Source organism: Lottia gigantea, assembly GCF_000327385.1.
Source record: "Lottia gigantea unplaced genomic scaffold LOTGIsca_41, whole genome shotgun sequence".
In the NCBI taxonomy this organism is placed as follows: domain Eukaryota; kingdom Metazoa; phylum Mollusca; class Gastropoda; family Lottiidae; genus Lottia; species Lottia gigantea.
The window spans coordinates 142264-153533 of NW_008709421.1; the positions used below are offsets into that span (position 1 = coordinate 142264).

The 11270-nt window shown below is 37.1% G+C and overlaps 2 protein-coding genes across 2 annotated transcripts in view; both read right to left on the bottom strand.

Moving 5' to 3' along the window:
- LOTGIDRAFT_163659 (hypothetical protein) overlaps positions 1 to 307 on the bottom strand; it is a gene marked incomplete at both ends in the record, with an annotated part of 1949 nt that extends 1642 nt beyond the window's left edge. Inside the window, one exon of the mRNA XM_009060186.1 lies at positions 15 to 307. Coding sequence (XP_009058434.1) covers positions 15 to 307 — 293 coding nt within the window. The remainder of the gene's footprint in view (positions 1 to 14) is intronic.
- A 2095-nt stretch (positions 308 to 2402) lies between these two features.
- Positions 2403 to 10515, bottom strand: LOTGIDRAFT_163660 (hypothetical protein; the record flags this gene model as incomplete). Its single annotated transcript, XM_009060187.1, has 4 exons — positions 2403 to 2420; positions 3061 to 3167; positions 8820 to 9536; positions 10491 to 10515. 4 exons carry the CDS (start codon positions 10513 to 10515, stop codon positions 2403 to 2405), a joined length of 867 nt encoding a protein of 288 aa, XP_009058435.1.
- Positions 10516 to 11270: the final 755 nt, after the last annotated feature.

Below are 11270 nucleotides of genomic sequence, written 5' to 3' on the forward strand. Positions count from 1 at the left end.
CGTAATTACCCCACCTATTATTCTCAACAATATTATTATACTGAAGTACTCGTTTTTCAAATCCATGATTAGCTGCTCGTGCTACTCTTTCTATTGTGTTTCGAGCAACAACTCTCACTCTATCTAAATCAGCATCACTTGCAACATTTCTTACCGGTTCTTTTAAGACACTTCCATCGCCAACATCGGGTATCCAACCCGAGACTGAATCAAAATCTTTAGGATATAAAACTGTTTTCAACATTGTGTCGAATTCCCCAGGATGTTTGATTGTTTCTATCGGATATGAACCAGCTTCCAAACCCATCTCGCTAAATAAAGATGGAAAGAAATTGTTTTCTAACGTTGTATTAGTTTGTGGAACTTGATTCTGAGTTCCATCTTTAATATTGAAATCGCATCTGAAATAAGCATCGGAAAGAAGCAACAAATTCGATAATGAATTTATTTCGAAGGTAATTCTACCACCATATAACATTAAATATAACATTATTTAAAACGAGGCTATTAAAAATGTTATGTTATTTTTATATAAGGATATTTTTAATATGCTTTTTTTTTTTGATGGAATGTAGGAAATTGATTGAAGGTGTTTTTTGGTGTATAGGGTGTTTAGGTCTTTTTTAATGTAAGAATTTATGAAATGTAGGATGTAAGAATTTTATGAAATGTAGGATGTTTTGCTGTAAGAATTTATGAAATGTAGGGAATTTAGGTCTTTTTTGGGAGCTTATATATTGGTCGCATTTTCCCCATGAAATGAAATTGAATGGGGAATCCTCATGCGACCAATCTATAAGCTCATACACTACTAAGGTTTGCGTATGAATGGGTCAAACGCTTGTCCATAGCAGTCCCCGAAGTTTGCAGACATGTTTTACCGTTCAATGTAAAATCATTGTAGCTCAGGCAAATCTCCGGGAGCTGTAGATTTTATTCATCGGGTCTGTTTGGGCCCGGGTTTCTTTCAAACGCTTTACGGAATGCCATTATCCCATATTAATGTGTTATACATTATAAGAATGCATTCGTAATTCCTCCTTAATAACTCTTTAACGATATGTGACATGGATGGTTTGCTATAAAAATTCAAATCTTAAAATTTGGATAAATTTATAACCTATAAATAACAATTTTATGGTTTGATCTCTTTAAATCCTAACGTGTCAAAATGATTTACAGGTTGTTAAGAGTGTTATACAACATTGATAACAAACTGTTTAATTTGAACTTTCACACCTTGATGTCGAGCTAGAGCTAGAGAAGAAAATAATCTGATTACGTAATTTTTTAACCATTTAAATCTGTTTACACCCTTATAAAGCTGCAAATTCGCAATTTATATAACCGTTGGAATTTTTGATATCTTAATCAGAACTCAAACTACAGATGTCTAATACTTTATACAGAAAAAGTGAACCAGAGAACAAATTCATGAGATTATGTAGTTTGTTAACCCTTATTACCTTTATCATTGGATAGCCAAACCTCAATCAAATAACCAAGACTACTTAAGATACCGAAATCCATTCGTACACTGGTGTCAAAATCCATCACATCCAGTCCATCGAAAGCTACGACCATGATTCTAAACCAGCTACAGTGATGGCCTCAACAATCGTGACGAATTACCAAAAACCAGCTACAACCAAGCCCGGAAACTGATCCCAACAGTTGAACAGTCTTTCCCTAACGCATATATCATATTTACCTGTATATCCATCTCCAAAAGAATTACGAAGACGCTACAATCCTACCAACTTACCAAGAAGAATTCGAACCAGTTGACAACCTTCACTGTTCTTCAAATACAGCAAACAGCATTTGTTTTGGAAAAGTCAATTTCAAACAACGCGTAAGTCTTTAAACTAATTATTGGGGATAAAAATAACGAGAGGCCCCCACAAGGACAAACGGTAGTAAACTTGAGCCATAAAATTCTCACTCCCCTTTAACATTCAATCTTAGACTGTGGACAAAAGTTTATCCCGACACCATAAGTAGCCAATTTTGATATCTATCGTCTATTGAACGATTCCAACGTAATCTTAGCTGCACATATTTATTTCCAAACCACCATCCACGTGATGCTAGGACTATGATTATTCCCAAATCAACATGGAAACCACCCAACGCTGCCATATATCCAGAAATACTGAAAAAAATTGCAAGTATGAATGACCAACTTAATAATCCTAAGCATCATGCTATCTTAAGGACCTTGTGTGAATTTCAAAAGCGATACCATCAAAAATGGTCGGAGAAAGTATTCGAGATCGTAAACAGAAAAGATACCGGCGGCCAGTCGTAATATAACCTGCGTGATTTGTTGGGAGAAGAGATAAAGGAATCTTTCTACGAAGCCGAGATGTAACGAGTTCAACGCGAGCAAATGTTATACACTAGTTGGAGGGGTTTTCCTAAAAAAAAATATCAATTCCTGAATCAAGAAAAGCGACATTGCGTAAACAATGCGTAAAGAGTGGTTGGTGTTAAACAGCGACGGAAGTAAGACGTAAGCCTTTACCGAGAAAGCTAATCAAATCTTCCGACGGGAAATTGAACGCTGTATTTGGCATCCCTTTTTTCTTTGACACGAGGTTGTTCCAATCTGAAGTCAATGAAATCAAAATGTATATTACCGACCGCTTTTCTCAAAGATATCGTCTCGATCACTTTACAGGTGAACCAACGTTGAAAAGAATCATAATGACTTCCATTTACGTTCCAAATAACGACCGCTGGAATCAATTCTACAAGGATGTAGTTAAAAGCTGTAAGGACCCAAAATTAGATTCAACTACCAAATTTCCAGATGAATCGAAAAATATTCCTCCCCTCACCTGCGTTAGTCCGAATGAACAATCTGTCGAGCAAGCAAAATCGGAAATAGAGAAAAATCGTTAATACCGCCCCGAAACATCCGCTTGGAGTAATGAAGAAGAAGAGAAGATCCAGCTCCTTCATTCGTCAGTCATTACGCTTCCATCTAGTAGGCAGACAATAAGATACAAACAATATTTCAGATTCAACCCGAGGGGTTCAATTTATTTACTTTACCTGCAACTTAAAAGGCAATGTACAAATGTTACGTACATGAAGTTCGTCCTTTGTTTCAGATTTCTGGAAATTCCTCAATCGAATTTCACGTAAGCGGACAAAACGGTCTGGAATACGTTATACTTGAAATGCAAAATAACGCACACTGGTGGGAAATCTTTAGTGAAAGGACGTATGCGCACGGTTAATCTCATTTTAAAATCTATGTGGTCTCAAGTCGACGTCATTCTTCAAGGGAAATTGATTAATTCGAGCACAATTCATTATCCCTATCCCGAAGGGACATGAAAGAGGAGGAGATTCGTTTTAACTCTCGAGCGAAAAGAAATCGAAATTCTGTGTTGCACTGTAAAAGAAACGACTATCAATTTCCACTCATTTCGCAACTCGAGCGAGGAACTAGTAAATGCCACGATAAAAGAGTAGAAGAACGCAACTTCCATTCATCAGAGCACAGATATCCCGTCTACGTCAAGACAGAATGACGGCATAAAGAACTAAATTGATTGGGTTGGAGATAAAAACAAACTTCACAAGTTATTAATACTCAATGATTTAACCAAAGGAGTAGCTAAAAAATCACGTGATGTGAAAAATTATTCACCAATTTGAGTCACCATATAAACATCTCGGTTTGTCTGTTATCTCATAATCTGTTCTTGTCGCACTTAAGAAAGTTCGCGAGAACCATTTATTTAAATTCTCATTACATCGTTCTGTTTTGCAATCGTAGATACGCCACGGAGATCAAAGCTTTTGGACAACAGCTGGGAATGTAAAGTTTTTCCTAGATGCGTACGACAAATCAACCTCATCCACCTCGTAAGATTATTTGGTAGTATGGCAAGTGTTTCGCTCCCTTCTTTTGCCCATTTGAACCATTGTTTTATGATAGTTTACCTGGTGATATTTTCATGGTTTGGACATAATCGATCAAGCAGTTTTGAAAATTCTGCCAACGTTAGTCATAAGGGCATAGATTTGTTAGAAACCACTGTTTTCAAAAGACTCCATGGCAGAAACGAATAAACGTAATAGGTATATTTTAAGGAAACTTGATACTGCTCCAGAGCCTATTTCACTCAAAGCATACCTTTTCTCATATATAATTAAATCACAGGTTTTACGATTGCACCGAATTTGCACCAGATCAACCGATTTTATAGTCTGTACGAACGTTTTCTTTAACTAAAAGAGCTTGGTACTCTAAATATTCCACCTTAGCGGAGATAGCTAAAACAGATTCTATGTTGGTGCCATTTGTCAGGCAAATAGTTGTAAAACGTGTCCCTTTAAATCAGAACTCACTTTTTCATGTGTAATTGTACTAAGAAAAAGTATCCTGTTCAAGAGCATTTAACATGTGAAACCTCGAATTTAGTTTTCATGTAAGAAATTAATGTCCCAAAGAATATGTAGGAGAATCTAAAAATAATTTACGTACTCATAAATCAAATCAAAGGAATTAAAGAAAATCAAAACTGTTTCTAATCAGATCAACTTGAACGACCAATCATCAGACGATCTTATGCTATCCCCTTTGAGTGCATAGTAATTGACCTGCCAGAAGTTTCGTCAAGGTAGGGAAGCCAAATACAAAGACTCGATAGGACAGAATATTGTCGTCCCGTTTAATACCACTAACAACCGAGCAAGTAAAATAGGCATGCCCATTATTAGAGTCCGCAAATTCCCCGTGTCTATAAACAATAGGTGATGGTTGCAATTCACAAATACAGAATTTCAATTATAACCTTGTTCATAGCCAATGTAGGTAATTAGGTCACAGGTAAATCGGTCACCGGATATTTGGTCACAGTAAAAAGGTCACACGGTAATTTGGTCACAGTAATAAGGTCACACAGTAATTTGGTCACAGTAAAAAGGTCACACGGTAATTTTGTCACAGTAAAAAAGTCACTCGGTAATTTGGTCACAGTAATACTGTCACATGGTAATTTGGTCACAGTAATAAGATCACACGGTAATTCGGTCACAGTAAAAGGGTCACACGGCAATTTGGTCGCAGTAAAAAGGTCACATGGTATTTTGGTCACAGTAAGAAGGTCACATGGTAATTTTGTCACAGTAAAAAAGTCACACGGTAATTTGGTCACAGTAATACTGTCACATAGTAATTTGGTCACAGTAAAATTACCCATTTTCAGTGGTGTTGGTCATCTTATTCACATCAACCGCTTGTAGTTGATAACTAGATTCAATAAATGGTGGAGGACGGGCAATGTCACAACTTAAGTAGGTTCGTGACTTTGACCTTGACCTCCAATGACCTTAAAAAGTCATTGTGTTCGTCTCTTCGTCCCATGGGGATTCTTTGGACTAATTGCTCTGTCCAGATGCGGTGTCATGAATCCTCCGACACTCCGACACAGTCCGACAAGACATTTGAGACTTGATATTCGCAAATTGAAAAGCACGTTTTCATCACACAGGCTGCAATCTTGACTACGTTTTCGAATTTACCACTGAATGTGGAATTCATATTTCCGCAGAATTGTTTTTCTGGTCCTCATCGATCAAGTGGCGTTTGAGACTGAAATAATAAACGGTTAGGCCTATGTGACCTAAATTTATAGTGGCATTGTCTCGATTGTTTAATGAACTAGTCTTTAGATCAATTTGCCTACCAAGCCATTTCAATCTTGAAAGGTGCTACCAAGCCGTTTCAATCCGCGATGAGATTTGTGGGCGTCCGCTCGTATATATTAGCACCGTTGCTCGTAAATTTCCACGCCTGTCCCAATGACCTGAGCGTTTTTCAATTTTCGGGTAGGGTGAGATGGGCGCCCTTCAGATACGTGAGATACGTCCGAAGCATCTCACCCTACCCCCACCCGAAAATCGAAAATAATCTGCTTTGAAACGCTCACGTTATTGGTACAGGCACGGAAATTTATGAGTAGTGGAGATTATATATAAAATACATATTAAATCAACTTCACTGCTGAAGTCAATACTGAATGATTTCACAGGCTGCATTCAGTGAGTGAGAATTCTGTAATTTGGAATGGCGAGAGTCGGCAAAAGTTAAACGGTGGCATGGCTTGTAAGCTTAACAGGCAGACCGGTGGCGGGTTGTATCAGCAATAACTCTAGAGCTGCAGATTGACAGATTGAACAAATACTGTTCGACCGTTCAGGGCCCCACAAGGTCCATCCATCTCTGGCAGAGGGCAAGCAGAATACTATATTATGAAATAAATATCACTACACCAGTTACCAGTAATTTCATTTTACTAGTTTTGCCTTGACCAGATCACTGTGTGACCATATTACTGCGACCAAATTACCGTGTGACCGTATTACTGTGACCAAATTACCATGTGACCCTTTTACTGTGACCAAATTACCGTGTGACTTTTTTACTGTGACCAAATTACCATGTGACCTTATTACTGTGACCAAATTACCATGTGACCTTATTACTGTGACCAAATTACCATGTGACCTTATTACTGTGACCAAATTACCTTGTGACCTTATTATTGTGACCAAATTACCGTGTGACCTTTTTACTGTGACCAAAGTTCCGGTGACCGAATTTCCTGTGACCTAATTACCGCGCCCCGGTTATATTTGACCTAATTGCAGATCAGAACAGAGGAAAATACCCACCAATGCCCGACCGTTAATTCTGATGTATAGCTCAAGTAAACCTTCCGATGAGGTCATCATCGGAGCATATCGGCTTAATACGTTCATAAATATATTCCCCTAAAACGCGCCTTTCTGGACTACGGGAAGTAATGTGACCCTGTCATAGAAACGTTTAAAGAGACAAGATTACTACATAGGTACAATCCATTTCGGTTTTACTGATCTACGATTGTCTCAGATGATACGTTCTTGTAGTAGATTTACGAAATTGGTTGTATGAATTTAGACTTTTGGATTCTGTAATGCCCCAGTTACCTTCCAGCCAGTCATGCAACTTGTACTGAAGGGGCTTGTCCGATGTTATCGTGATTGGTTCATCGTTTCAAAACTATTTAGGAAATTTAACCACAATTTTCGAAAGGTTTAAAGTTAACAATCTGAAATTGAACCTGAAGAAATGTCCATTATTTATAAATGAAATGAAATGAATGCAGTTTTACGTCCTACTTGCACCATGTGGGCTAATGAAGACAGTCCATTATTTAGTTAATTTCCTTGGAAAGAAATGAAAATGAAATGAATGGAGTTTTACGTCCTACTCTTCTGCACCTTGTGGGCTAATGAAGACGGTCCTTGGAAAGAGGATAGGTCTAGATGGTGTTGCTGTAAACCCGGACAATAAGAACACAATTATGAAATGGCCTGTTCCAGTATCCACGAAGGAACTACAGCCTTTCCTTAGGTTTGCTAATCGACATCGACAGCATATTCCATCTTTTGCAAAGTTAGCATGTCCTCTGTATGATCTTGTTGGAAAGAAAGTAGATATTCAATTGGTCAACGGATAATATAAAATCATTGGAGCTTCTTAAGTCAGCTCTCGTGAATCCTGTGGTATTACGTTATGTTAATGCTGCTGACCAATTCATATTGGACACAGACCCTTCCGGTAGAGCGTTATGAAAATCTACTCTACATACAGAAGGAAAAGAAGAAACCAATTAGTTATGGAAGTTAACTTTTGACAAGTATCCTACGTCGCTATTGTACCACTCGAAAAGAATTGTTAGCCGTTGTCATGTTAACAAGACAATATCGAAATTACTTTCTTGGTAACTCTTTTGTTATACGCACTGATCATGGCAGTTTATCACGGTTACTGAATTTCAAAATTGTGGACGGTCAACTGGCTAGGTGGTTATCCCAATACGATTTCAAGATTAAGCATAGAGCTGGAAATAAACATGCTGATGGGCTCTCCAGAATATTCGATGATCTAGCTGTGTGTAGTTGCTACAATGAATGGACGGGATATTTGGCTTAAGATATAATTTGATAAGCTCAGGATCAACAATTTCTCCCAATGAACTGGCGTTGATGAGCCCTGCCTTTAACTACTTTTATCAGAACAAGAGTCAACTTGTATATAAGACATTCTTTTTTACAAGTATGTCTCTCTTACTCTTTCTAGAAATCTGGTTATGGTTCTTAGCTCCCTTCAGCAAGAAGTCTTGCGTCTATCTCATTTCTGCCTGTCAGTGGGGCATTTTGGACAAAATACAAAACTCCAGCAGCTGATGTAGCTAGTTGGTAGGCGCCAGATATCGCATGATTATGAGCTATATGTTAAGGCATGTAAAGTATGTAATGTCAATAAAAAGGCGAAACCTGTCTCTTATCAAGCAGGCTGTCCGTTAGAACGAGTGGACATATTAGTCTACCGCTCTTTAACCTTAAATATCATATACATTTAGTCGTTGCACTGTTCCCTTTTTCAGTTCCGGTGCCTTCAAAAGACTTGAAGATTATTATGAATTGGACCATATTATATTTAATTATTCTTATCTGGTACTTCAAATAACTTCCAGTCGCTATTGGAAACATTTTAATACGGCCGAATATAGTAATCAATTTTTCGTGTTCATCTTGATTTATTCAGATCTAACTTTGATCCTATGAAAAAACTTCCGAGTTGTATTTGTGAAAAATATTAATATTGTTATAGGAAATTTTGGTTAGGAATAAAAAAAAAATAGAATTATGTATTGGTTTAATTATTCTATTTTAGGTCAGTATTTGTCATTCAATCATTGTGGTATTTTATTACTTAATGATTATATTGATTATCAAATTAAACTTACCTGGTGGGGTCGATGGCCACTTATTCGAATTTACATTCTGAAGAAGATCCATCACGTTCATATCTGAAGCTGTATTATATAAAGCAGCGCCTGTAATAAATCCCGTGAATCCATATAATGGTGCGGGGCTCTGACCGCCACCAAATCGAAGTACTCCAGGAGTTTGTAAAGGAAATTTGTATGTGGGATAACTGCTATTTTCTCGTAGAACATCAATGTATAAAGATACCACACTAGCATTGAAATTATTTAAAAATGCTATCATCGTCCATTGGTCTGTAACAATACTATACGGCCCCTGCCCGCTTCTTGGTATGTCTTTAGACGTAACGCCAGATGTAGTTACATCCATCTTAGCAAAGACATTCCCCGACGTTAGTTGCACATACATATTATTGATAAAATCACCAGTGTTTTGATCATCAGCACGGTAATGAAATATAAATCCATTACCGTTGTCGGACTTGATAAATGCTGTAAAAACTGAATCTTTGATAGTTGGGTCACTTGGTATCGCAACATCTACATACTGAGTTCCATCAAAATATAAGGATGTATATCCTAGAGTCGGATGACCAGGTCCAACAGGCGGACAATCTGTTAAATTTGGACTAATACCATCTTGACTGTGCACAACTTCAAAGCCGTTTGTCTGTCCACTTAATGGCCATAAATATTTAGGAACTGTCGCTGCATCAGTTAACTGACAAAAAGCCACTGAAATAAAGAAAATAGTCAATAGATGTTATACAAGGCCGAATAGTTCCGAACAGACCCGACGATGCAACTCTACAGCTTTTAGAGATTTGTCTCAGTCGAAATGATTTCACATTTAATGGTAAAACATATTTACAAACTTCAGGGACAGCTATGGGCAAACGATACGCCCCTTCGTACGCAGACCTTTTCATGGCAGATTGGGAACGTGAGGTAGTGCCTCTCTGTCCATTTGACCCACTTTTTTACGGACGCTTTTTGGATGACATTTTTATGGTTTGGACTTGCTCTATCGAACAGGTTTGGGAATTCTCTATCAAACTAACCGAAAACGTGAGTGACGAAAGTATAGACTTTCTTGATACCACTATCTTTAAGGGAGATTCCATAGCAGAAACAAATAAACTGGATATTAAAGTGTATTTCAAAGAACATTCGAATGTAATATATTTAATTTAATGCAAGAAATGCCCCAAACAATATGTAGGAGAAACTAAGAATAATTTACGAACTGTTTTAATGCTCACAAGTCGGATATCAAATTAAAGAAAGACAAGCCTGTTTCTTATCATTTCAACCTCGATGACCATTCAATAGACGATCTCACCCCAATCCCAATTGAGCGCATAGAAATTGACATGCTCGAAGGTAAACTACCAAATTTCGTCAATCTAGAGAAGCCCATTGGATTGAGAATTAGAAAACAGCAAGACCTATAGGACTAAATAGTCACCATAATGTAAGCATAGCACCCCTTGTTGTCCCGTTCAATACAACCAGCAATCGAGCAAGCAAGATAGTTCGTGCCCACTATAAGAGCCTTCAAGAGAAATTCTACCATGACTATAAGCAGAAAATGATAATTGCATTTTCAAAAAGTAAGAACTTCTAAGATATTGTTCATAGTATACTAAAATCAATCAGTACATAATAGATACTATACTGAATTCACACCTTTTTCCTTTTTGATAGGTTCCATCCTTAGGTTGTAAAAAATAATAATCACAAAGTATCGTCTAAATCGGCTGAATTATGTCTTCTGGAAAGTTTAAGAGCTAAAAATCGAACGCTTTTTTAAAAGATAGCCCACATCAGCTTTGATTTTGAAAAAAAAATATTTGGCAGTACAGTTGCAATCACCGGAATGAATTATTCAACATTCAGTCAATCACTTCTTTTGAACTTGTTTGTGCGAGACTGAATATTATTACCAATTTTTTTTTTCAAAAGCTGACTTTAAGTGTTTTTAGGTACTAGGTCGACATCTCCTATAAAACATTTTTTGAATTTCAATAGCGTTCATTCATGGGAGATAATAAACAATTTCACTAAATTTCGTCAAAATCTGTCAAGACTTGTGCAGAAGAGTGTTAACAAGCTAAAACTTAACTGCGTTAAAAAAAAGACCAATAACTCATACTAAATATTTTTCGATTATTCATCTGATTTCCAATAGGCTTATCCTTTGGTGATAACCAAAACTCACACCAAGTTTCGTCAAAATCCGTCTTCAAAATTGTGCCTTCTGTAGTGTTTACGAGCTAAAAATTGAACGAACAAGGGCAATAATTCATACTAAATACTAATGATTTTCAATAAGGTTAATCCTTGGGTGATAACAAACATTCGCACCAAGTTTCGTCAAAATCTGTCAATAATTGAACCTTGTAGAGTGTCAAATGGTAAAATCTCGACCTATGCCGGTATAAATTCCCAAACCATCGCTGCTACGAA